The following is a 27,324-nucleotide window of genomic DNA, read 5'->3' as shown; positions in this document are numbered from 1 at the left end:
TTGAGGTATTTTTTGAACAAGAAAACAACAAAAATCAGTTTGGTGTTTCAACTTTAAATAAAACATGCTTTTTGGGGAGATTGATGATATAACATGAGTCACTAAATAGTTTTGTTTTGTTTTTGGTTCGGGGCAAGTAAAACTAATTACCTGCGTGGTGTGGATAATAGTTATATTGTAGTGAAGTCATATGTGACGTAAAAAAACAACACACGTTTTGAGATATATTATTTTTGTTTTTGTTTTTTGTGTGTGACTTTTGTGAGTTATTTATTTATTGTTAGCCAAAAAAAACATTTTATATGAACATTTTAAAATAACACATGGAAGCAGTGCGTTTTTATTTAAATTTTATTTAAAAAAAATCAGAAATAATGAAACATTGTGTTCCACATAATAATATTTATATTATAATTAAATTAAATGTAATTCCAAACACATGTTGTATGTTTTTGGTATGTTCAATTGTCACACAATTACTGTATTGTGAGAGTATATAAACCGAAACAACCAAAATTTTAAAAAGAAGCAGAAGAATGATTTTTATTTTTAGGAATACGTGAATATTAATGAGATTTGTCCTATGCCTTTAATCCATCACAGTAATGAACACAGCAAATATGCACTGTTAGTGATACACATCGAAGCAAGGGGCTACTATAACATCCAGGAAGCAGTTCAAGTTATGAGTGTATTGCTCAAGGTCACCATGCCAGGTTCATTGTCACATCCTCTGTAGTTCTGTCAGTCCACACGTTACAAAGCTGGAAGAATATTTGCCTGCATTCTTCTGGCTGATGACTTGAACCAACATCTCTCACAGTTGCAAGCAGTGATCTTAACCACTTGATCACAGCTGTACCGATCAGCACACAATTCATGATACATAAAACAGACTAAATCTAATGCATTCCTAACAGGTGAAACTGGGGGAACTCCAGATGCGAGGCATGCCCAGTAACTTGCTACCTGGCGAGCCACTGTGCAGCCCGCAAAGCACTGCCCTAATCGAGTCCACGGTACACCTCCTGCGCCGGCTTCACCAGTGCGATCGGTGGACGCAACACATCAACCAGTACATCCATGCCAACTTGGAGCTCATTGGGCCCATGCTGAAGGAGGACCACTTGGGACGTTTCACCCCAGGTCAGTTACAAGCACATCTTATTGAACATTTCAATCAGGTTTTAGCACTTCCATTGTAAGGTTTATCCCATAGCACTTGCATCCAAAGGCCTCGAGCTGACTTCGGAGCAAAATGACGGTGAAAAAGATCCATCCGAAGACCCTCATCAAAGCCTGTTATCTGAGGCCAAGCTAGCTGCCTTGTGCACTGAAGTGTGGCCCGTACTGGCTTGGATCGGAGGCGTGGATGGCGGTCTCCGGGCTGGCGGCTTGTGTCTACACAAGCCCAGCGGGCGCAGGGGCGTGTTGCTGGGGGTCCTGAAAGAGAGGAGCTCCCTGGCCAAGCTGCAGTGGGAGGAGGCCGACCTATCAATCAGGTACAGTATCTCGAATAAAGTTCATAATGGGGATGGGCACATCAGAAATTTGCAACAAATGATATAATTTTCCAAATTCTGTCAGGATAATATCTAACACCAAATTCCTAATACTCACAAAAATTTAATTCCAACAGTTTTCTTCCTGACAAAAAAAGAAAATTAGGGAAGAAAGAAAGGCAGCAGAACCCAAAGCTCTAAGCTGAATATTTTTACATTTAAACACAATTTATTCTTTTGGAGAAATTTGGACAAGCAGCAAGTTCAACAGCAAAAAACAGCCATTATTTTTTTTACAGTATGTGCTGTAACTGTGTGTTATCAGTCTTTAATCATGGTTACATAATGGGTTTTTTTATGCAAAAATGCTGCATAGAAAGGTTGTAATACCTGAGCTAAGAAATGATTAACAAAAATCTGATCAGGGTGGTATTTTGTTCCTAAAATCTGAGCCATTTTTCATGTACTTGTAAGCCTGTGCGAACAGTAAATTTGCTGATTTGTTAAAAAAATAATAATACTAGTCTTGAATATTTTTTGTTGCAAACAAACTTCAGCTCCACACTTTAGTCCATTTATCAGTCATATAGTGAAAATGAGGAAGTGAATATTTAGTCCGCAAGTCAACTTACAGTGTGTGTCCCTAAATTTTCTACTTGCACTCCTAAAATTCCAGGTTAGGGGCCACTGTGCTCCTACGAAAAAAAAGTTAGTCTGGATAATTACATTAACCTGCTGCTTATTTTTGGGAAATATGAACATGTTGGCATCAAAGCAGCAAGTTTAGCAGATGAAAACATCCACTTAATTTTCCATCATGGGTCCATTCACTTGCCTCACGACATAAGAATATTTATTTATTTAAAAAGAAAGTTCTTAAGACCTGAGGTTCTGAGCAGCTAAATTTCTTCTCTTTAAACAAGTTCTCGACCAAAGTGTTTTTATTGAGTGATACAAAAAGTATAACACAAAAACACTAAGTTTGTGGGAACCCCAAAACATTAACTTTCCTTCAGTCTTAATTGTAATGTTTGTTCAATATGATTACAAAGTTTTGATTTATCATAGTCCTTTGCATTTCTGTTAGTTGTTACAACTACACTAGACATTAGCATATAAAATTCCAGAAATCCAAAATTCTTTCTCTTTCTAAAGCCTATCTCTAGTATTTGAATGTCTTTGCTTAAATGTGTCAACAACACTTGTCTTGTGACTATTCTATTTAATTATTTTCTGTTTTTCCTTCCCCTGATTACTAATTGTCTTCGTAAATCCACTAATCCATCCCGGTGTCGCTCGCTATCTCTGTGGCTTCTCGCCAACCCTTCCCTGAATAACTAAGCTCCACGAATTCTTGGTCACCCAGCGACACGCCCATCGCCTCGCTTGAGCCCTGCAACACGACCTGCTGTGATGTGGCACGACTGGGAGGGCTTAAACCGACAGTGCTGCTGGATCTGATTTTCCTGATGGGGTTTCTGGAGGAGCGCGGCTGGCTCGGGACCCGTGCGGCAGCCGCTGGGAAATTGTCGCAGGAGAGCCTGGCGGCGGGTGAGACGCAGTACTGTCTGGATGAGGTAGACGATCTCACATGCTTTGCAGAAGAGGACTGGAAGAAGGTTGAAGTCGATGAGAAGGCATCCACCAAAGATACTGTAAAGGTCCAAGAGGAGGCAACCAGACCTCTGCAAACATCTCAAACCAAAATAAATGCCTTCGCCTTGGAGCTCAGAGCCATCAAAGTCTCCTACCTTCTCACCGGCGCCTTGAAATCCCTAGCTGTCATTTTTAGCTGCGAGAAGTTATCGGATTTGCTCTCCGGGCCCAAGCCGAATTCCACCTCGTCGAGTCCCAGCGCTGACCATGACAAAGGCGGCGGGAGTGGCGGCGAGCAATGGGACGAGAGCGCCGAGCTGAAGTCGGTGCTGCAGTACGTGGTGCAGAGCATGGTCAAGTGGGCGGTCCGACCCTGTCCCATAAAGCAGAGGGTGTCTCTGGCAGACCTGGAAAGGGCTCAAATCATGATCTACAAAGGCGCACTGAGTCGACTACAGGATAAAGAACGCAAAGGTACCTGATCCGCTAGATTGACCTTTCACAAGTTGAATTTCTCCCACCATAACTTGGTAGCAACACTGGGTGAAAATCTGCCATTTCAAAACAAAAATGACTACATGGCAGCCCGATCAAAGCCGAAAGGTTAGCAGAGCTGTAGTGTTAGCACAGTTTTAGCATTAACATTAGCTAATGATAACTGGCACATCTTCCAAGGTTTGGCAAAGTTGTATAAGTGGGGGAAGGTGGTATTTGTATTTGACGCCACACAAATGAGTGTAAGTTCCGCACAAGTGAGCTATAATTGATGGAAGCATTTCACAGACATATTATTGGTACTAGTGAAAAAAATGCACAATTTGTCTGCTTTAAAAAAAAAATTGCTGTTCCATTTTTAAAAATGTTTACTTCATTGGACTTGTTCTTAAAAGTTGATCCAACAGCTTTATCACCATCAATTCTAGTCTTTAGAGTACTTTCAGTGAACGCCTCAAACTTGTGTCTTTTTCCCTCCTAGAATCGGGCCACCATTCCACCTCCCAGCCCATTTCCAAGTCTTCCAGCTCCGTCTCTTTGTACAGCGTCGGCTCGGAAGGCACCGCCATTTTCGGCCAGTCCAACCGAGCCTCTGCGTCATCGTCCAACACAGAGCTGGCCTCGTCGCTCCCGACCAACCTGCAGGCGGACAGTCTTGATCAGTTTAACCCTTTCCTACCCATAAGCCTCCTCCAGTGAGTATAGTAACTTGCTGTCCAAGATCATGGCACTACTTCACTTATGTGAATTATATCACACATTAGCTATTGTGACGTAATTCATATAGAATTACGATTATGTTACCGAAAGCAATCTTTTCACTTTTCTTACATTACCATCAAGAAAGCTGATATTTCCCATTATTGTGCACAGCTACATACTCGGACAGTATTTCTAATTCTGGAGTATCGACTTTTGTACCACTCCTATATCCTGTATCTCACTGAGCGGCAAAGGTTTGCAAATGTAGCAAATGTTGATTTCTCATCAGGGTTCGTTCAAGGTTGCAAATGGTCACAAAGACTTTCATCAAAAGTTTTAAAGAGGAAGTCAACCCCAAAATTTTCTTTGCAATAATCTGTTGTAAGCACCCCTACTAAATATGGCATTCTGATTAACATTGTGTTTGTGAAATATGAATTAAGCAGCAAAATCCACCATTTTGTAACTATTTCAGTGGGCGACCATTTTGCTATTTGCTATGACATCACAGTTGCTCAGGGTCGACAGCAAGTTACAAGATGAGATGGCTAAAAATGGGTGGATTTTGTTCTTTAATTCATATTACAGAAACACAACATTAATCAGAATACAAGTTTAGACAATAGTGCATTTATATTTTTGCAGTATTTATATTTTATATTAGTACCTACTGCAATATGGTCAATGATATCTTGATAAAGCAATTTAGTATGTGGATATATGAAAGAACAATATACCACGAATAACAATTTTGAGAACAATGTTTGTTTGCTTGTGATTATGCGCTGATCAATATATTACATTTATTTCAGTACCTCAGGGTAATGATATGGTAATGTCACGATATGACATAACGCTGCAAGTACTCCAAAAATACTCTGCTCTCCACCATCTTAATGACTAAAATTAAAATACAGTAGTACAGAAAGGCCCAAGTGGTCAAAAAAAAAACATTCTTAAAAAGTATATTTGATATTATTGTAAACCTTAAGTAATGATCTCATGCTATTTGAGCGAACCGCTAGTGTTACGTGTATCACACTTTAGGACTCCCTGTTATAAACAATATATTGGGAGGGGGGGGTCGTTGCATAAGCAAAGAAAGGAAAACTTCTTGTGGCATATTAAGCATGCATATTGTGATGTGGCTAATTTCAGACACATGGTGCTAACTCGCTTCCCCACGCTCACCGGACTGGTTAGCACCCCGCCTGTGCTGCACCCCTGCTTCAGCCTGGCCAGTTCGGCCTCGTGCGATGCCTTCACAGAGCAGCAGACCAGCTTTATGGAACCTGGTCCATGCAGCACGCAGGCCCGAAGCAGCCTGGGTAAGAACAAGCGAAAGTCCCTTTTACGCTGCCTGTAGAAGTCATCTTTTTTGACGACACTAATATAGAATAGGTGAAGTTGACACAGGAATGTAGAATCAGGAGAGTAAAATCAGCCGTAACAGAATCCAGTTCACACTTTTTCCTCAGTGAGTGTAAAGCTCCTCTGTCATTCTGCCTTTTTTCAATGTCACTGTTCTGTTTACACGACACTGTTGTTAGTCAAACCTGTTGATGTACACTCAATGTGTTTGGTCCTCAAAAATAGCATGTTTTTGTCACATTTTAGCCCACGCTTCTGATATTACAACCATCCCACAAATGCAAGTCGACACAGTTTGTGCTTTTATATGACGGCATTATTTTCTTTATCACCTTTTTTCATATTATAAATTAAGTCATAAACGCCTCCCTATATTAAACTGTAGTTATTTTTCTGTTTTTGTTTTTGTGCACTTTTTCCCCCTCACCACCAGAGCGGACACAAATGTTTGTCACCAGCCGCTTGCTTGAAATGGGATTCCCTATGAGACACATTTACTGCGCCATGGAAGCAGCAGGTATTGCTACTGCTTTGTGTGTGATGCCACCACAATGTCTGCTTTACATGCTTTCTTACATCAATATTTGTCCTGCATTTGTCACCTGAAAAGTAATGAATTTTGGAGTTACAGTACAAGGATGCCGCCTGATGTCAGTGTTCTACTAATTGATACAGTTCAATGAAATGCATTTTGTGATTTTAACTTAATCCACCAATTTTCAACCTCCGCCCTCCCCCCCAAAAAATCCCAAATTTCCAGAAATTAAAAAATAAAATAAAATAAATAATAAAATCCACACATTTTGGGAAGATTATGTAAGAGAAAAATCTGAAGAATACTTTTCAATCTAAAGAACAATGTTACCAATGCAGATGCATGCTTTTCATTGACAGAGACAATCGGAAAAAATATTATTTGCCTTTTTTTTTCTGAACCAAATTCTCGAGATACACATTTTGTATCCATTCTCACACTCCATGATGTGTTTTTAAACTCCAAACCACTCCTGTAGATGTAGCAGGTGAGCTGGACTCTCGGACCATTGAGGTATTGGCCAGCTGGATGCTGGAGCACCCTCTGACGGATGAGCAGCAGACCGCCGAATCACCCAGGCATGAGGGAGAGCCTGACACGCCAACCTCCGATGGGCCCGAGACAGTGCAGTGCCCCGAACGCCCCTCGAGTCAACCCACAGAGAGGTTTATAATTTACGAAACATTATTTCATTATAAATAAAACCATTGCGTCAACTGACCTAAATTTTGACAGCTTGCTGCCCGGTTTGGACTGGATAGAACGGGAGAACTTCTTAGATGTCCACCTGACAAGGAACAGACCTCCTCCAGCAAGGCGGCGGCGTTCAGGCCCAACTCAGAGGACGTCTTTTCGGAGAGCAGGTCAGAGTTAGACTGCCTAAACAGGCTGTTAGAAAAAATTCAAAGGGAACCTAAACCAGGAGAGAAACGGCTGGTATGGAACTATTTTGACCGAGTAAAGAGCAAGGCAGCAGACAGCAGAGCTGTTTCAAGCCCTATTAACTGACTAAACAGGCTGCCATTAAAATTGAAAACTCATCAGGAGAGAAATAATTGACCATTTTTTACTGTTATGGAGCCAAATAGCACAGTAATTTCAAGCCCTACTAGTTTACTGCCTAAATAGGCTGCTATTGAAATCAAAAACACAACACAAGAGAGAAATGCTTTGGAGTGCAGCAATTTTTAACTAGTGGGGTAGCAAAGCAGCAGACAGCACAGTCCGCTTGTGGAACCATTTTGATCTACTAGTAAAACAACAGTAAGTCAATTCAGGTAGTACAACAATAAGATGGATGCCTAAAATATATGTTTTTGATTGGTTACAAATGAGTTTGAATATTTTCCTTTCTACCCTTTGTTTAAATTCACAGGAATTCCAGTCTCTTCAGATTTGCCGTCACCGAACCCCATCCCACAGCTTTACCAACAGAATTCAGGCGATTGGCCCGAGTATGTGGAGTTGCACCCGTTCTCCACGGAGGAGGAGTCCGAGCTGGGCTTCATGGATGACGTGTATCACGAGGAGACCTATGAGGACCTGCTCACCCCTTTCTTCAGCCTGGAGAGAGATACTCTTCACATAGTAGAGGTGACGCATTAACGCAACATTATCCGTCTAAGCTATTAAATACAACGACTTTTGTCTTTTCCTTATTAGAGCGGTGAAGAACACAGTCCGATGGTGAAGTGCGAGCTGTGCAACACTCTCACCTTGCAGTTCAACAACCACATCAAGCGCCGGCATCCCGGCTGTGGCCAGAGCGCTGCACGCAAGGGCTACGACAGCACCGGCGCCTACGTGGACGTCTGGTTCAAAGGAGAGTGCGGCTCCAACTTCCCCTTCTACCTGCTCTGCACTTCCTGCAGGGAAAAGTACCTCGCCGCCAACACCAATGATCCGAGTTCCAGGAGTGAAAGGTACAGCAAAAACACTGGAAATGATGTACCTTATCTCCCTCATAAAGTAGAGAATGCAATCAACAGTATTGAGGATGAGTTGTTTTATTTGAAAGGATTCTTTATTTGTACAAATTGACAGTGCCCATTTGACTTCCATCCATCCCTTCGTTAGGTTTTTGTGTTTATTAGAAGTGGATGCTTGTTCTTTCAAGTTGTCAGACACACAACTTTATTACTTTCAGCTAGAAATTGGATTTTTTCTTCATGCCTCCCCCTCTCCAGTCTGATTTCTCAATATTGTTGCCTCATTAACTTTAGGATTAAAGGCCTTACGAGTGATTTGATTGGCCGCTTGGACAGCACCTCTGATGGTGAGTAGGGGTACTTTATTACTCAAATTCATGCATTCCATCATTTAGTTTTTACATGAGCAGCGCACCTCTTTGCACAGACGACTGGGAAATAAACCACCAAGACGAGAGTGATGAAGACAGACTGACAGGACTGGAGGACTTTGGGCTTCTGCTGAGACCGCTAGGTCTGACTGAAAAGAAGCTGGTGCCGGACCCCATCGCCTTCAGTGAGGCCGATCCACTGGGGGCTATGGTCTATAGTTCGGTGGACCCCATGAGGACTGATCCCAAAGGTAGTCTAGTTATCATTACCATTTTAAATTAATTTCCTTGTTCCAGCCATGATAGTTAAATTCCAGAGCTTCCTAATAGCACAATCATTTGTAATAATAATAATTTCGAGCAAAAAATAAAAAATACCTGAAATATGCGATATGTGGACTGAATGACTTTTACGCTGTGTAAGAGATGATGAAGCCAATCAATAATTCTATGAACATTTTTTATATGTAAGCCAATTTGTCTCTAAAGTACACTTCCAAATTTTTGCTTGCAACACAAAGCATAAAATTGACCAAACAACTGCTTGAAAACTAAAAAAAACTCGTAGTACTTTACTTTAACTTTAACATGTCAAACTGTGCATAAGCCATACAGTACTTCTCCAACAAGGACTCCCGGACCACTATTAGTCATATTTGTTTCACCATTAGGGGATGGTGTCTTGGAACAGAAGAGCTCCTTGAGTCTCGGGCAGCAGGCCTTATCTCTGAGGGATTCTCACGACCGACTGAAAGCGCTAAGAAGAGTGACCTCCACAGCTCAGATCTTGCTGGCGTATAGCATGGTGATGCAAGCCCTTTCTCAGACCGCTTGCAGGTAAGTCCACTGATGTTTTTTCGGGTTAAATGTGTAGCTATTCCTCGTTTCTCCCTCCTTGCTAGTCCATCCGGTCGACTGGATTCCTTGGGCCTGGCAGACATCCGCATCCTTGTACGTCTGATGACGCTCGCCGCGACGGGCAGGGCAGACACGTGCACGGACAGACATTCCGTTGGCAAGGGGCCAGCCTCCGAACGCGGCAACTCTAGTTGCCTCAGCTTCCTGACGGCAGCTATAGGCAGTGTAGTGTCCCACAGCCCTGCCGCCTACAGGCAGCTGGTGGAGATATGCACTCAGGTTGGTACACCAAAGTGGGTCTTATAGTGCATGAATATCAGTTATATTTTCTGTGTTACATTAATCGTATTGAACGTCATTTTAGCAGGGTTTGATAATAATATTTAATATTATTTGTCACCATTTAAATAATATACATTTATTTTACTCAATACATTTTTCTAATCAATAATCTATTATTTATATTGTTTGTCGAATTTAGTTTTAATTTAATTTCTTAAAAATGTATCCATAAATTAAAGAAAAAAGTTTTTATAGATGTCTTAAAAAATTTATAATTTCTTTTTATATTTAATCGAGTATTTACACTATTATTTTAGGGCTGCAGCTCACCATTATTTTAACAATTTGTTAATCTGTAGACTGTTTTGTCGGTTAATAGGTGAATCAGAGTTTTAATTTTAATCACTTTATTTAAAAACAGGACATTATTTAAAATTGATAGTGCATGAAATATCTATAGATGGATTATAATTCAGTTACTGTTTTTTTTTTCCAAAACATGTTAGAAAATAGGCAAAAATGTTGACCATTGTTCACCAAAGTAAAACACATTTTTAGTTATAATTCAACACAAAGATAATCAGTCTGCTTTCATGGAGGACTACTATTTAGTGATGAGAAGCTGACATTCCCAGCATTTGGACAATTTTAAATTCGAAAATGTATTTAAATTATTAATCAATTATTCAAAATAATGATTTGATAATCGATTAGTTGTTGATTAATAGTTGCACTATAGAATTATATTGTATATTTTCATACTATGTGTGTGTGTGCGTGTTTATGTATATAAATATAAAATAAGTTTTTGTAATGAAATGATAAATAAAAAATATTCATTTTTTATTACAATTGATGAAGTGATTAAATCAATTATTAGCTCTCCAATTATGTATAAATAAAATGAGTAAAATTCCAATATTAATTTTTAAAAATGGTGACGTATTAAATTGTCACAATTAAATCATCAAAGTCTATCATCAAAATCAATACTGTCCATCCATCCCAACACTGGGAAGTATGCATGGTGATTTCTTCACATTATTCAAATTTTTTTACATCCTGTTTTCACGGGTTTTATAAGCTGGAAGCCCAAATAATGTAAAAATAAGCAAATACTTGAAATCACTTAAATTGTGGGCCCTGAATCTATAATCTATGAAAGTTTGACTTTTTCAATGGAATTACAGAAATTATTCAGATTTTCGAGGATATTCAAATTTTTGGACAAGCACCTGTACTGTAAATATGTACTGGCAGGAGAATCAACATCATTAATTATTGGTTAATGTTCTTGAATACAAATAATCCTCCATTTCTTCTTGTAGGATCTGATGGCAGCTGCTACAGGAGTACATATTTCCAGTGGTGATGCGCAGCAGCGACCGTGCCTAACGGTCAGTTTGGTGACTGCCGTGACCCAGCAGCAGCAGCAACAGCAGCAGCAGCAAGTGAAGGACTGCGGCGAGCACCAAGCTACCTTTCTGGTCACGCAGAGCCTTGTGGCCTTACTCACCAGGAAAGGCGCTCACAGCTACAGCGCTGACAAGGCTGAACACGAAACTCATGGTGAGTCATTTAAAATAATCCAATTTACTAGGTTTCAGATTTACGAGCCGCCATTCGGTAATTTTAATTTTTTTATTTTTTTGTGTTGATCTTTTTTATGCTTTAAGTTGTGAGCAAAAATGTGATGTAAGAGTTTGTTTTTCACTGAAATGGTTGACGCTTAAGTCTTCTGCCAACCTTGAGCCTGCTGTGTGTAGTTAGTAGCAAACAGTTCACAATAGAGGCCACGCGCTTTAGAAAATGGATGGATGGATGAATAAATAATGACAAATACAATGGAAATAAATACTTGAATGTTTCCAATCAAGAGGGTCTGTCTTCCACCTGCTCCTCCGCCCACCGTGGCACAAGAGTGGGCCCTCTGGAGCTGGCCAACGCTCTGGCAGCCTGCGTCCTGTCCGCCATGCTGAGCAGCCAACACCGCCAGTGGGCGGCGCGGCAGTTGGTGCAGGCTTTGGCCGCAAGCGGGCGAGACGGACCCGGGAGAGCCCAGACCTACAGCGACCTCGCTGGCGATCTGCGCAAATGTCCCGTCAGGAGGCTGGAAGGACACTATAATAAGGTGTGTGTGTGGACGGTGGAGTGGAAGTGAATCACGCGAGTGGATTTTGATCTTATTTTTTGGTGTTGTTTAGGTGGCCACTTGCTTGTGGAACAGTGAGCAGAGCCTGTTGGCTACTTGCTCTCAGGATAAGGTGGTGCAGCTGTGGAGCATCAGTGAGAACAATGCGCAGTTGCATACCACCTTCTCATGCATAACCAGGTAATAAAAGTTGCAATTTCAAATAAAGCTTAAAAAGTGTAAAACTACTCAAACTTTTTAGATGCCTGGCATTTAATAGGTATTATTCGTATGAATACCCAATGTTGTTGTCAGAGCTGAGCATTACGGCCTAACAATAAAGTCTATTAATTTTACAAACATCTGATTTTAATAGACTCTATTACAGTTTGAATATAGAAAAAGGAAAACAGTGACGACGATTGCTTTTGCTTTTTTTTCCACTAGTCCTCTTTTTTTTCCTTTCAACTACAAAAGCTGTGAAAAATGTATTTTAAAAAAAATATTGTGACAAATAAGATGTAATTTAACAATAAGATCAGGTAATCAAGTAATCATCCAATTATATTTGTAATAGTTACAGTATTGCTGTAGTCGCTTTGTTGTATGGCTCATACTGTACAGAGCAGCTAGACTCTTTCTTATTTAACATTTGGTTTTATGGTTTCTTTTATATGGTTACAGTCACACTATTTTCCATCACTTGCAGTATTCCGTGGTGTCCTCACACACACACAAACACACACACAAAACAATGACAATATTTCTCTTGGTCCTTTGCAGTAAAACAGATAGAACAAGCTCCGAGAGGGCAGGCAGATGTCATCACATGTCATCTCCCGTCTACTGGAGTACAGGCGGAGACTTTCTGGCTGCCCCAGAGAACAAACACGTCACCATCATGAACATCAGAGGTAAATGTCAGGGCCTCTTTTGTCTCCTCCACAGTAGCAAATTAGAAACAAGGATTGAGGTAAAGGCATAAATAGCTAGATATGCAGGATCATAGATGACCATAAGGCATCCTCAACAAAACAATCTTGTTCCTCTAAAGATAAAATTGATGCACAATTTAAAAACAAAAATTAATGAAATGAATACAAAATTAAAAATAAATTAAAATTGCATTTACAAAAGTAAAATTAAGTAAAATTAAATAAAGTAAAATTAAAAATACATTTTACAAATTTAAATAAAGTAATACTACATAACATTATGAACTCAAGTTCTAATTAAATGAATAAAATAAAGAGTATTAAAATAATGAAATAAATTACAACTCCTTGTATATAACAACTCAATTAAAATGCAATAAATTAATTAAATGCATCTTTTAAAAAGAATAAAATAACATTTACATTAACAAAATGTGTTTTCTATATTTGTTTAAAAAAATGTTTTTATTATTAATGATATTTTTACATGAGTATTGATAACGGTTAGCTTATCGTGACACTGAAATGGCAGTAATTAAATTTAGTTGTCCATATTGCTTGCTCTTCATTGGAGTAGAGGGTGATCTGGAGCCTCTCCCAGCTGACGATGGGTGTGGTACACCCTGGAATAGTCGTCAAACAATCGCAGTAAAATAAGTGTCAACATCTGAACAAATAAGAGGTTGATAGTCTCAGAGATTCTACAGTAACGAAAAGATGTAGAAATGTAATATCCTTTTAGCAGGGTAGTGAAAATTAATGACTGAGGGGGCGACTTTGATCACGTGTGTCGCCTTGTATGTCCTTCGGACTGTCTGCAGGCTCTCACTGTCACACGGAGGCTCAGGCATCCCGGGTATCGGCGCTGTGTTGGGCCGCAGCCTTTAGCTTGTGGCTCCTCGATCAGCCCGACGCTTGCAAAACCCGACCCACCGAGAACTTGCTGGTGGGACGGCTGGACGGCTCCCTCTGCTGGCTGCGCATCACCATGCAAGAGCTCGACTTACTTGTGAAGACCACCGAGCTCACCCACTGCTACAGGACGGAGGGTAAGGAAGGACACACAGACTCTAAGTCTTGATGTGTAAAATTCCTACAATATATTTAATGGGGCATTCCGGTTCTTTGGTCTTTCCCAGCTCCGCAGTGTGTGGCCTGGCACAGTGAGGAAAAGCCATTTGCAGTCGGCTACCCCAGTGGAAAAGTCCTTTTGGCAACTACTGAGACCTATGAGAATGAGCCTTTGGTGTTGCTGCCCATCTACCAGGTGTGGCAAAAGTATTATTCATTTGCATAGGTGGGAAACTTACATAAAAACTGAAATGTTCCCCGATGGGAATAAGATTCTCCACCCCTGCTTTAAAGTAAAAAAATATATATATATGAATGTATGTTCTCATCTGAAGTTGAATTGTCCATGCAGGATGGTATCACTTCTCTCAAGTGGGATCCGACGGGGCACCTGCTGCTCTGTCTAGGCAGGTGCGAGGTGGTGAAGATCCTGGGACTCTCAAGGGGCACGTGGGTGACGTTTCACACCCTCGCACATTCCAGCATGGTCAACGTCGCTGAGTGGTGCCCGCTCACTGGCCGAGCCCCGGACCCCATGCTCATGATGGCGGCGTGAGTTTCATCTCCTCGGGTCTTTAATCTGATAATAAAGATGAAAGCGTTTGAACACATACAATTTAATTTTCGAATTGCTACTGCCATCTGTGGCCAAAAAAGGAAACTGCATTTTCCCTTCTTTACATACACAAAGCGCACATGATGTCACATCCGCAGACAGAGGGCGGGAAATTCAAACCTGAATCATGTCTGAAAACTATTGGCCAGATGTTTGCAGGAGTTCCCATTATGAATAGCTAAGGTGTTAATCTACTAATTAAAAAATGTTTCAGTCATAATAAATGGTCTAATAAATAGGCTATTGTAAAGATATTTTTGGGCAAATTGTTCCAAAGTGCAGCTTTAACTAACAACTATCAGTACCTGTTAGTGCTAGTGAGTTTACTTGTTGGTAGACATTATTCTTAAGAGTTAATTGCTAATCCCATCTGCCACAATGTTTTCTTGATGATATGAGTCAGTTTCCTGTAAATACATTCCTCCCTCAAATATATAGTATAACTTAAATATCCTGTGATAGTAACTATTCTCTCAGTCCATAAACATTATGGTTCAGGTGTTTACACCTAAGACTTAATTGTTGACCCTATCTGAACTCAGTTGCTACATGCTAACGAAAGCAACTGCAGCATGTAAACAATCGCTCAAATTAATTCAATTGTCTTACCGCGTCAAAAAATATTTGTGATTATTTTATGTTATGTTGAGACAATGGCTTTGACAATTAGCATTCCAGTTGTCGATGATGATGATAATATTAGTTTGTATACATGCTATTTTTCTCATACAGGCTTGTATGAGTTATTAACTCATTCACTGCCATTGACGGCTATAGACGTCCAAAAATTATTTAAACTATTTCTAATAGTTTAACATTTTTTTCCCACTTTTGTTAACAAGAGTATGAAAACCTAGAATTTTTTTATTGTACATTTAGAACAGATAAAAACATTTGTGATTAATCGTGTTAACTATTAAAGTCATGCGTTTAATTAGAATTAAAAATTGTAATTGCCTGCCGCCCCTGATTTTTAACAATCTTTTCTTTTCTTTAAAAAAAAAAAGATTATTAAAAAAATTGTCTAGGTTTTCATACTCTTGTTAACAAAAGTGGAAAAAAATGTTAAACTAATAGAAATAGTTCAAATGAATTTTTGACGTTTATAGGCGTCAATGGCAGTGAATGAGTTCATCTTTGAGCATATTTGAACCTTGTAGCGAACCTAAACAGCAGCACTTTAACAGTCTTGTAAATGAATTAAAATTGGACTCATATCGCTTCTTGTAAATGAGTTTCCCACACAGTATTATGGACGGTCTTGTTATGTGGATATGCCATCTTTAAGGATGATTAACCTTACAGTAGATTCTGACATGGTCGCTCCACAATGTTGTGTGTGTTTATGTCTGGGGAAGCAATATGCCAGTCAGTCTCTCAAATAAACGCCTCCCTATTCCCATTGTGTATTTCACTATTTGTGGAAGTAATTTTTACTGTAACTCGTATCTTTACAGAGGTTGTCAGAATGGCTCTGTGCATGTGTGGACGTTGCCACAAGGGAGTGCCGCCGTGCCTCTGCCAACCACGTTGAACAGCTCTTTGAGAGAGCACAGAAGTGCCAATGTCATGGTATGCTTAGTTTTTTTTTTCTTTTGTTTTTCATATCTTAATAATATTGATCCATCAGTTTTTTTAACAGCAAGATTATTGTGTTTCAGGAATGTGCAAAGTGTGTGTTTGTCCTCGTCGGTCACATAACAGCGGTGAAGTCTCTTTCATTTTGCCCCAGCGGTCTGGCTCTCGTTTCTGGAGGGATTGGGGGGCTGCTCAACATCTGGTCCTTACAGGTTGGAGTGTATGAGTCACTGTTATGTAGGGACCATATTAAATGTTTTTTTTAATTTCCCTCCCACACACTTCAAACACATTTAAACTTGTGTGCTTATCATTTGCCACTTCCAGTTGAAGTGTACTTAAAAACTGACATAAAATAAAATATACTGTAATTCTCTCAACAGTGATATGTGTGTGCTTGCAGGATGGTTCGGTGTTGCAGACCGTTACAGGTTTGGGATCAGTCGTCAGTACTACATGGATCCCCAAAATGGGTGTTGTCGCCTGTTTCGGGAGGTCAAAGGTAATTTGGATAATTTATAACATAAAGGCTAACGTAAGCATCACATTGTGCTAGTGGTTAGCATATTTGTTTCACAGTTGAGAGGTTGTATTTAAAGTTTTCATCTTTCATCTTCTCCCCTTGCTTTTGAGGGATTTTCTTTGGATATCCCGGCTTCCTCCCACATTCTAAAGATATGTTGACTTTTGTGCAACTTTTCCCAAAATATTTGGTGGAATTCTGAAATGTATGTGCTCAGGTTGAGGTTCTACTTCAGATGATTGTTGTTTAAAGGGGAAGTCAACCTTAAACATTCCTTGACAATAATGTTATATGTGACCTCACTAGTCCAAACATGACATTCTGATTAATAGTACATTTGTGTGAATATGAGTTATGAAGCAAAATCCAGCCCTGTTTATCCGTCTCGGGGGGCGGCCATTTTGCCACTTGCTGTTGACTGAAGGTGACATCACAGTTGCTCAGGGCTCAGGCAATGACCGATCCCAACTCAACCGTTTTCTGAAGCTGAGCTGTGATTGGTTGTTACCTGAGACCTGTGATGTCATTTTCACTCGACAGCAAGTGGCAAAATGGCCACCTTCTGATATTGATAAAAAACTGCTGGATTTTGCTGCTTAGCTCATATTCCACTAGCGCAATATTAACCAGAATACCGTATTTTGCATAGGACATATTTTTGTCAATATTTTTTTAGGGGGTTGACTTCCCCTTTAACTTGTCAGTCACGTTTATTCCCCACCCAGGATGTCCTGCTGATCTGCTGCACCCCCGACTGGATCACGCACAATCACGTGCTGGCTTCCTGCCGCATGGTTCTAAGAAGCCAGAGCATCCTGGGTCTGCATCGGGCTCCTTGTTTGGCAGTGCTGCTGGAGAGGCTGCCCCTGCTGCTGCAGGATCAGTATGCCTACGAGCGGGTAACTAATGATGACCTCATAACATTGAAAGCAAGCTATACACACATACTGACATGTTACATGTTAGAGACACGTTTGCATCTTTTCAGCCCACGTGACTTAGGCCATCTCTTCCTTATGCAGGCTCATGTGGTCGCCGGTGACCAACTAGTCCACAGTGCCTTCTTGCAGAGTTTGGCCTCCCTCGCTGTCGGTTTATCCCTGGAGGAGCACCTCTGCCATTACCCGTGCCCACCACATCACGCCAGCCCTAATGCCCGATCTTGCCCAGCCGAGTGGAGCTGGCTCGCCACCTATGCCGCCACCGTGCGCAGTGCTGAGGCTATCGCCAGCGGCATTGTTTTCCCAGAGTCCTTTGTGGTTCCAGAGTTTGAGGACGGGGATGAGGATGAAATCTCAAAGGCCCTGGTATGAAACAATTCACCTGATTATATGCAGACTAGGGGTAGACCGATTATCGGTGCCGATATTTGACATTTTGACAAATAAGTCTGATAAAGCTGGTGTCCGCTCTGAGCGGCGAACTTAGTGAAGTTTTCTTGTTACAAAGAAATTTTGAACATGTTCATACAGTTTTCCAGTGTTTGCGAACATCTTTTGAAACCTTTTACAAACTTTTATTTTTGCTTTGGGTAACATTAAAATGAAAACAAGTGAAAAATCAACATTTCAGTTATATTAAAATTTTGGAAAACTTTATTTACTATAAGTATATACTTTTTTGTTCAAATTTTAAAACAAACCTATTTTTTGTATGTTTGAAAAGTTGTTTAAACAAACGTGCTTTTTCATGCTTTTACTGCAAAAGAACAACGGCTCCAAATATCGGTTATCGGCATCTTTGCCTACTAATAATCAGTATCGGCATCGGCCCTGGAGAAAAAACGTATCGGTCTATCTCTAATGCAGACGACAATATCATTGAATGTCGTTTTAGCTGCCTACTGATACACTTGTCCTGTCTCTTAGGACAACAGTAAATGGAGCTTTAGGATGGATGAACAGCTGATGTCCTGGGCAACCACTCGGCCAGAGGTAATCACATAGTTATAACCTAGAGCTCTAGGTTAATATATATATATATATATATATATATATATATATATATATATTTTTTTTTAAATAAATAAATACTTACTGATAAATACTTGCAAAAAATGTTTTAGACTGGTATTTTATAAATCTGGGTTAAAATTTTTACTCTTCTTCGTCCATGGGAAATGATGTCAGATTTAGAAAGGATAGTTGACAAGGTTATCTCTTTTGCAAGGGAATTGAACACCATAGTCTAAATCTAACAGTATGAAAAATGGCATCAGAAATGGGATGGAAAGTTCTGAAGAGTGATAGGTTGGCTGTTTCACCTTTAACTTTGAACTTTACTGGAGACCTCATGCACCTCTTTTCCACAGGATTGGCAGCGAGGGGGCAAAAGTGAAGTGTACCTGTGGGGGAACGGACGTTATGGACAGCTTGCAGGAATGGGGACCAATCCCATGATGCCAACTTTAGCCCCCTCTCTGCTACAGACGCAACAGGTATTGTGCCATTGTGCCATTTGCGTGTGGAGGACCAAAACTGCCAAAATTCTAAATGACTAATTACATTTTTAAAAAAATGACTAAAAGTGAAAATAAAAACGGATATAAAAAAAAAAACTATAATTTGAAAATTGAATAAAAAAATAAGTATATAGTTGTTTTTATTTCCATTTATATATATTTTTAAATTTAAATTTTTGAATTATATATATTTTTTATCTGTTTTTATTTTCACTGTTAGTCTTTTTATTTTTTTTATTTAGTCATTTATTTATTTTGAATGTTGGCAGTTTTGGTCCTCCATATTTCCAAGACAACCACCATTGATGACTGCAGTTCCAAATGTTTCGTTTTGGTTGTTTTTTAGGTGGTGTGCGGTCAGAACTGCACTTTTTTGGTTCAGTCCAATGGGACCGTGCTCGCTGTTGGGGAAGGACAGTACGGAAGACTCGGGCAAGGCAATTCCGATGATCTATATGTCCCTACTATTATCTGCGCTTTTCAAGGTAAACCCTATTGAAGTGGTGCATCTAAGACTGAGACAAGCTTTGTATGTCGAGAAGAATACTAATTTGCAGATTGTGCTTTTTTTTAAAAATATATATTTTTATTTTATTTCCAGATTAGCCACATCACGGATTATAACAGAGAGAGTTATTGTTATAAAGGAAGTTAGGGATCTTTTCAAATAAATATGATGAATTTAATTTAATAAAGGCTTCCCTTCCCCTCTGCGGCTAGCCACAATATGAGAAAATACGGAAATTCCTGTGTGCAGGTTACGTGGTGACCCAGCTGGTGACGTCCTGCGGCTCAGACGGGCACTCCATGGCGCTGACGGAGACAGGGGAGGTGTTCAGTTGGGGGGATGGCGATTTCGGGAAACTGGGGCATGGCAACACCGAAAGGCAGAGAAGACCCAAACAAATTGATGCCTTGCAGGGGGAAGACGTCGTCCAGGTGAAGAGCATTTAATTCAAAGTCGTCCTTTGCTTCAATAATCATTGCTTCTGCGTTACAGCTCGCGTGCGGTTTCCGGCATTCCGCGGTGGTGACGTCTGATGGGAAACTGTTTACCTTCGGTAGCGGCGAATCCGGTCGTCTGGGTCAAAGGTCAACATCCAACAAGATGCTGCCAGAGAGGGTGGCTGCACTAGAGGGTTACCATGTAGGACAGGTAAAGACTTCTTGCTTGGGCTCCGAACATGAATATAATCTGAATTAAATTGTACAAAATATTTTCCCAGGTGTCATGTGGTCTTAACCACACTCTGGTCTTGTCTGCGGACGGAATGATTGTATGGGCATTCGGAGATGGAGATTATGGAAAATTGGGGACTGGTTCCTCAACAGCAAAATATTACCCTCAGGTATGTTGATAAGGTTAGCAAATGCTCCAAAAATATATTTTTGTATATCATTGCTGCCTTTATAACCTCAATGGCAGATGTCGGAGGCCATGAGGCCTTGTTGAATTCCAGCATTTGTCTTTATAATATTACAGTTTAATCTCATGAATTAATGAACATTTCCCTTATATTATTTTATTCCAACAAAATAAAAATATTTTTTCCCATTGTAATATTACAATTTTATTCTCCATTAAATTAGATTTTTTTTCCCCCCTCTTTTCAGCTATTTAATAGCTTATATTACATCTCTCTATTCTCACAAGGTTTTTTCTTCCTCAGAATATTCCAAACTTCATTCTCGTTTAATTGTATTTTTCCCCTTAAATTCGAACTTGATCTCATTAAACTAAGAATTTCCCTTCATAATCATTATATTGACTCCCCCCCATATTGTAATTTTATTCTCATCAAATTAAACCTTACTCATTTAAAATTAAAATTACAATTTAATTTCCCGTATAATATTTAACAGGCGTCTATTATGGGAATGTTGATGACCTACGTATACTGTGCAGTCAAACGAATATAAAGACCACCAGTGACTCAATACAAATTGGTATGCGGCCTATTTTGGGACTCAACACCAAGTTAGGAAAACTCTCATTCACAATAATTATGTGTGTTTGTTATTCATGTGTTCAGAAAGTGGAGCAGCTGTGCAATAAAAGAATAAAGAAGGTCAGCTGTGGAACACAATTCTCTGTTGCCTTGACCTGCGATGGACATGTCTACACATTTGGACAAGGTACATATAAATTTGACATATTTGGCCAATAAAGATGATTCTGATTCTGATATGTTCATCCAACAGAGCGTCTGATTGGTCTGCCGGACTCCATGCTCAAGAACAAGTCTTGCCCTCAGATGGTTCCGGCCCTGGATGGACACTTCATAGAGGACGTGGCCCTGGGCTGTGAACACGTCCTTGCACTGTCCTCCACTGGGGACGTCTACGCCTGGGGCTGCAATAGTGACGGACAGGTAACCTATAGGAAAGTTGTGGAGTCCAATTTTATAAAAAAAAAAAAAATAATAATTATGAAAATATATAATGCAATGATTGATTAACACTGTACAAAATTGGTGTCAAAATTAGCTTTGTAACTAGCATAAAGGCTCATATAAATAAAGTGGCCTTTTTGTTTCCCAGCTTGGTATGGGACATTCCAACCCGGTGAAGGAGCCCACACTGGTGACGTCCCTCCAGGGTAAAAACATCCGACAAATCTCGGCGGGCCGCTGCCACAGCTCGGCGTGGACCACGCCCTCTACCGCCATCAAAACCTCAGGTGCGCGCACGCTCCCGCGGCTCGCTAATAGTTCAGCTTCGATACTAACATCAAAATCCTATGTTAGGTGGCTCTGGAAATTTCCAGCTCGGTCTTCCGCAGTGTGTCCCTCCCCAATACAACACATTGAAAGGCTGCAGCCCTCATCTGCTCAGCATGCGCCTCAGGGTGCTCCACCACTTCTCGGATCTCATGTACAAGTCGTGGCGGCTGCTGAACCTGGATGCCAAGAATATGGTAATCAGGTTTTCATCAATAATACTTCAAAATCTTACTAGAGGTGGAAACTGCAGTCAAGGTACAGTATCAGTAATTGCCTCCATATACAGCGATACAATAATTTGGGATATTGACAATTAAATGACACTGTGATGTGTGTGATAATATGGTATAGTACAGGGGTTTGCAACCTGCGGCTTTGGAGCCACATGTGGCTCTTTAGTCCCTCTCCTGTGATTCCCTCCCTTTGGATCTCTTAAAAAATTTGTAGAAAATAATATATTTTTACATATTTATTTTTTTACATTAAATATTTAAAAAAAAACTGAAATTTGCCATAAAATGTCTTTGAAATTGCAAAAAAAAAAAGTCAGAACATTTATTTAAAAAAAGACAGAAAATAAAACATTCATAAAGTACCGGTAACTTTGAAATGTCCATAAACAAGAGAAGAAATCCTGGAAATTACAGTAATAAAATTTCAAAAAATGTCAGAAAATTGATTTAAGAAAAGACGGTAAAAAAAAAAATTCAAAAATATCCAGGAAACACAAGAAGAGATGTTGCTAAACATGTGCAAGAAACACAATTAACTGGTGAACTTGATGGTGAATAGTAGATGGTAAGCTTGAGAAAATGAATTTACGAGACGCATCATCAGTAGTGCTCCTCTGGGTCAAGGGTTGTTTCGGCCTTTTACACTATACACATTCTCCAGAGGCGGCCAGCTGCAGGATGATCAGCCCTGAGCTTGCATCCAAAAAAATGTCCAAAAACAAAAGAAGAAATCCCCAAAATTGCCATAAAATGTCCACAAAATCGCCCCAAAAATTTCTGAAAATTGATCACAAAAAAGGCAGAAAAAAACATTAAAAAAAAATAGCCATAAAATATCCCCAAAAAAATGGAGGCAGAAAAAAACATTTAAAAAAATAGCCATAAAATGTCCCCAAAAAGATGGAGGCAGAAAATTACCATAATATGTCTGTAAAATTTCCAAAAATGCCAGAAATTTGACAGAATGGCAGAAATGTCTAAAAATGTATGAAAAATTACAACAAAAATAAATAAATCCAGAAACGGAAGATGAAAGGTAGAAGAAAATGAATGTGTACATTGGAGGCTGCTGTCATATTTTTGTGTTCTGGTGCAGCTCTAATGAGCTCTTGGGCCTTCAATAAACTAACACTAACTCACCGTTTCCTCCATTACAATGTTCAAACATTTTGCGGCTCCAGACAGATTATTTATTTATTTATTTGGCCTAAAATGGCTCTTTTGACAGCAAACATTTGCTGTCCCCTGGTATGGTGTGATATTGATATTTTGCCTCACCCCTATTTGATTTAGTGTTATGCTATATCATGGTGCTGCTTTTTTTGTCCTGTTCATGAGCGATAACAATGCAGGATATCTTGAAACATAGCAAAATTACATCACTATATTTTTCCGTCCCCTAAATAATCTGTACCGAGATATTTAGTCCCTGCTCTGCTATAACCAGTTCTTAAGTCGTTTCTTGGTCTCCTTTCAGGTGTCTTCTTCGAGGTACAGTTCGGGGACAACAGCTATCGTCCGTGGTGAGCTCCGAGGTCTTCTGTCACCCAAAGTCAACACTCTGCCTCTGGTGCGCTCCATTGGCAGAACTATGACCCAAGGAAAAACGTACGGGCCGCAGATCACCGTTAAACGTATTTCCACAAGGTATGTCGGATCGTCGGGGGAATTTGTAAGGTCTTTTACACGAGTCAGCTGGAATGTGGGGCGTTTGACGACGCTTGCGTGTTTGCTCCTAACCAACCTGCAGAGGGCGTTCCAGCAAGCCCATCTTTGTGCAAATCGCCAAGCAAGTGGTGAGCCTGAACCCTCTGGAGCTGCGATTACCGTCGCGAGCATGGAAGGTCAAGCTCGTCGGCGAGGGGGCGGATGACGCCGGTGGAGTATTTGACGACACCATTACAGAGATGTGTCAGGTAAGAACACCAAAAAATACCTCACACTAAATTGACAGTCAAGTCCAAAATTTTGTTTTCTGAGTCTATAATTCTTTAATGCTCACATTTGACAAAATTAGTGTTCAGACAACCTTAAAACTGATTAATTCAATTTCGTTTTGAGTAGGAATTGCAGTCAACCGTGGTGGACCTCCTGATCCAAACGCCCAACAGCTTTGCAGATGTGGGCAGTCACACTGACAGGTAGGTGCACTCCAACTTTAAGCCCAGCATTAAGTGTCCCGAACGTCCAGTCTGAAGCTTTGGTCTTGCGTCCCGACAGGTTCCTGCTGAACCCGGCCGCTCTCTCTAAAGATCACATGGTCCAGTTTCGCTTCCTGGGCATCCTGATGGCCGTGGCCATCCGCACCAAGAAACCTCTGGATTTGCATCTGGCGCCGTGGGTGTGGAAGCAGCTCTGCTCCATGCCGCTGGGAGAACCTGACCTGGAGGAGGTGGACCTCCTCACCTTCCGCACCTTACAAGGCATTCTCCACTTGGAGAACAGCGGCATCACAGAGGAGAATTTCCATGTGGTGAGATGTCTCCATTTGTGTATCCGTTGTTACGTCTGTTTTATAATTTCAGTCCCAAAAAAAAACAAGAAAACAAATTAAGTTTTAGTCTCAAACTAAAAATAAATGGATTAAGTAGAAGAGTTGTAGTCTCAACCTCAAACTAATGAATAAATACAAAGAAAGGAAATTAAAAAAGAACATGAAAAAATATAATTCAAAAATTAAACACACAAAAATAAATACAAATGGGAATAAAAACAATCTACAAATAAATGCAAAAATAAAAAACAAGATTCAAACCATAAAAATATTTTTAGAAATCAATGTGGAAATAAATACAAAAATAAATATATGAATAGAATTAAATGTCAATCAATGGATAAAAAGGCTCTGCTCTCATCTTTATTTATTTCATGCTGCAAATGCTGTCAGCATGCAAACTGTCATGAAATGTTAATTTAAACGAGGTGGTCCTAATTGTGTTGATTGACATATAATTATATTCATATATTTATTTTTGTATTTATTTTCACATTTATTAGTATTTTTTTATCTTGTGTTTTATTTTTTCATTCATTTTTACTTTCATGTATTTATGTATATATATATATATATATATATATACAGTATATATATATATATATATATATATATATATTTATTTATTTTGTTGTTTTTATTTCCATTTATGTTTATTTTTTGTGTGTTTTTTTTAATTATATTTTCATATTTATTTTTATTTATTAAATGTATTTTGTCAGTTTTGGTCCTCCATAAAAATAATGTTACCATATCTCCTTGTGAAGATGATTCCACTGGATTCGTTCGTGGCCCACAGCGCAGACGGAAGGCTGGTGCCTGTCGTTCCCGGAGGGCAAAACATTCCCCTCAACTTTTCCAACCGCACGGAATACGTGGAGAGAGCGCTGCAGTACAGACTTCATGAAATGGACTCTCAGGTTTGAAGCAGTAGCGTAAAGTTTGCGATGTTATTGCCCAGCTTTAATCCCTGGATTTATGTACTGTACTAAAGCACTTGAACTCCAAAGCCGGCGTTGTCATTTGTCCAGGTGGCGTCGGTCAGAGAGGGCATGTCGGCCATCATCCCCGTTCCCCTCCTCTCCCTGCTGACCGCCCAGCAGCTGGAGCAGCTTGTGTGCGGGCTGCCCGAGGTGTCGGTGGAGACGCTGAAGAAGCTGGTGCGCTACCGTGACATCGCCGAGAGCCACCAGCTGGTGGCCTGGTTCTGGCAGAGCTTGGAGGAGTTCACCAACGAGGAGCGCGTGCTCTTCCTGCGCTTCGTCTCCGGCAGGTCCCGGCTGCCGTCCAACCCGGCCGACATGACGCAGAAGTTCCAGATCATCAAGGTGGATCGGGTGAGTTACGGTTGTAAAAAGGATGCTTGATCTCCACAAAAATGGATGAAGCATGATTTTTCAAATTTGTATTGAATTTCTGGATTCGTAAGGATGATCTTCTCTCCCTCAGCCCATCAACGGCCTCCCGACGGCCCAGACGTGTTTCTTCCTGCTGCGTCTTCCGCCGTACACAAGCCAGGCGGTGCTGGCCGAGCGTCTGCGCTACTCCATACACAACTGTCCCTCCATCGACATGGACAACTACATGCTGACGCACAACACGGAGCCTTTAGAGACCTCCGACACCGAGGAATGACGCCGACATTATATGCACTGACTTAATTTATTTTCCCCTTGGATGAGTGTTGTGGTTTTGCATTTGTGCGAGGTATCGTGTATTTATTGCAGTGCTTGAACCGAGAAGCCACTGGGATAATATAGACTACTTTTTCTTATCATATAAGCCACTGAATCAATGTGCCTGTTTGTTTGAAGATAATTTAGGGATCTGTTCAACGTAGGCGGTGTTACTGTAAAAAAAAAAATTAAGAGTGCTTACTTGTAGCTTGTTTTTTTTAATTGACACTTTGCTCTTCTCGCAGATTTGAGATTTGAACCCTGAACGTCAGAAGTACGGTATGAGGCAGCCATGCTAACTTGTCCACCATGCTTCCCAAAAATTCCATGTTAATGCCAGGAGGACTTTTAAGTATCTTGGGGTTTTGTTTACAAGTGAGGGAAGAATGGAGCGGAAACAAAGATGATTTACCAGTCAATCTGCGGTCCCACCCTCACCTACAAACACATGCTGCGGGCCGTGACCCAAAAAAAAAAACGTACAAATTTGGGTTACCTCGCCCTCTGTAGAAAACTGAAGACCCACTTTACATACAGTACCTTCATATATGCATCCCTTGGAAGGCTTTTTATTGTGTCTATTCCGCCATTAGTCGTGCTGCTGAGAGGGACCCATTAATAATAATATGCCACCTGCTTCAACACAGGCAGCGTGCAATTCAACCTGCAGTCAGCAATCTCGCAGCTGAGAACGAGAAAGAGTGTGAGAGAGGGGATAAATATAACGTCCATATATCATCTTAACAAGGATACACTAATCTCAGGTAAAGGCCAGTGTTGGGGAAATGTCAACACAGCCTAGTAATTAATTATAGCTTTGGTATAGAAATGAATACATGTGTGGATTACCTTCAATCTTATACAGAAATAGACCCAGTCAGTCAGAAATTAATCCAACTATTATTTAACTTGAATACAAACGCCCGACACGGCAGGTAATGTACTTTATTTCCACATGGGGGCAGTATTGCTGTTGCAACACGGTAAACGGCAAGAACGGTGACACTGCACTTGATTTAGTAAACCGAATACACTACAGGTTACATCAAGTTCATTAAAACACAAACACTAATTATTATTATTATTTGTACTCCATTTAAAAAATAAAATGCTCCAATATAGTTAAACAACTCTTCATACTAAAATTTTATTTCTCAAACCTATGTTGAATAAAAGTTGGACTGTATTTTGTACAAGGCACGCTACAATCTACAACAAAAAAAGGAGTAGAAAATCGAAATAA

At 40.1% G+C, this 27,324-nt stretch overlaps 1 protein-coding gene across 3 annotated transcripts in view; it reads left to right on the top strand.

Annotated features, from left to right (window-relative positions):
- The window catches only part of LOC144063680 (putative E3 ubiquitin-protein ligase HERC1), a 50,238-nt gene extending 23,956 nt beyond the window's left edge, over window positions 1–26,282 (top strand). For 2 of the 3 annotated variants that reach the window (XM_077585447.1, XM_077585446.1), the window contains exons 38-80: window positions 921–1,146; window positions 1,220–1,502; window positions 2,869–3,572; window positions 4,075–4,288; window positions 5,454–5,623; window positions 6,100–6,183; window positions 6,680–6,866; window positions 6,937–7,064; window positions 7,577–7,794; window positions 7,864–8,123; window positions 8,424–8,476; window positions 8,557–8,751; window positions 9,172–9,337; window positions 9,403–9,637; window positions 10,969–11,209; window positions 11,518–11,771; window positions 11,845–11,972; window positions 12,555–12,685; window positions 13,528–13,755; window positions 13,846–13,973; window positions 14,130–14,329; window positions 15,851–15,965; window positions 16,055–16,183; window positions 16,375–16,473; window positions 17,220–17,393; window positions 17,517–17,801; window positions 18,363–18,428; window positions 18,806–18,931; window positions 19,302–19,440; window positions 19,713–19,894; window positions 19,956–20,111; window positions 20,182–20,304; window positions 20,989–21,091; window positions 21,158–21,327; window positions 21,497–21,635; window positions 21,703–21,872; window positions 23,389–23,558; window positions 23,662–23,827; window positions 23,976–24,052; window positions 24,132–24,384; window positions 25,173–25,325; window positions 25,437–25,742; window positions 25,855–26,282. In XM_077585447.1, the coding sequence (XP_077441573.1) occupies window positions 921–1,146; window positions 1,220–1,502; window positions 2,869–3,572; window positions 4,075–4,288; window positions 5,454–5,623; window positions 6,100–6,183; window positions 6,680–6,866; window positions 6,937–7,064; window positions 7,577–7,794; window positions 7,864–8,123; window positions 8,424–8,476; window positions 8,557–8,751; window positions 9,172–9,337; window positions 9,403–9,637; window positions 10,969–11,209; window positions 11,518–11,771; window positions 11,845–11,972; window positions 12,555–12,685; window positions 13,528–13,755; window positions 13,846–13,973; window positions 14,130–14,329; window positions 15,851–15,965; window positions 16,055–16,183; window positions 16,375–16,473; window positions 17,220–17,393; window positions 17,517–17,801; window positions 18,363–18,428; window positions 18,806–18,931; window positions 19,302–19,440; window positions 19,713–19,894; window positions 19,956–20,111; window positions 20,182–20,304; window positions 20,989–21,091; window positions 21,158–21,327; window positions 21,497–21,635; window positions 21,703–21,872; window positions 23,389–23,558; window positions 23,662–23,827; window positions 23,976–24,052; window positions 24,132–24,384; window positions 25,173–25,325; window positions 25,437–25,742; window positions 25,855–26,040 (7,920 nt within the window). In that variant the 3' untranslated portion in view covers window positions 26,041–26,282. The remainder of the gene's footprint in view (window positions 1–920; window positions 1,147–1,219; window positions 1,503–2,868; window positions 3,573–4,074; window positions 4,289–5,453; window positions 5,624–6,099; window positions 6,184–6,679; window positions 6,867–6,936; window positions 7,065–7,576; window positions 7,795–7,863; window positions 8,124–8,423; window positions 8,477–8,556; window positions 8,752–9,171; window positions 9,338–9,402; window positions 9,638–10,968; window positions 11,210–11,517; window positions 11,772–11,844; window positions 11,973–12,554; window positions 12,686–13,527; window positions 13,756–13,845; window positions 13,974–14,129; window positions 14,330–15,850; window positions 15,966–16,054; window positions 16,184–16,374; window positions 16,474–17,219; window positions 17,394–17,516; window positions 17,802–18,362; window positions 18,429–18,805; window positions 18,932–19,301; window positions 19,441–19,712; window positions 19,895–19,955; window positions 20,112–20,181; window positions 20,305–20,988; window positions 21,092–21,157; window positions 21,328–21,496; window positions 21,636–21,702; window positions 21,873–23,388; window positions 23,559–23,661; window positions 23,828–23,975; window positions 24,053–24,131; window positions 24,385–25,172; window positions 25,326–25,436; window positions 25,743–25,854) is intronic. The other variant, XM_077585448.1, reaches the window with a different exon arrangement.
- Window positions 26,283–27,324: the final 1,042 nt, after the last annotated feature.

Source organism: Vanacampus margaritifer, chromosome 14 (genome assembly GCF_051991255.1).
Source record: "Vanacampus margaritifer isolate UIUO_Vmar chromosome 14, RoL_Vmar_1.0, whole genome shotgun sequence".
Taxonomy (NCBI): Eukaryota; Metazoa; Chordata; class Actinopteri; order Syngnathiformes; family Syngnathidae; genus Vanacampus; species Vanacampus margaritifer.
Note: the sequence above shows the minus strand (reverse complement) of the source record. Positions and strands in the feature narration are given on the sequence as shown.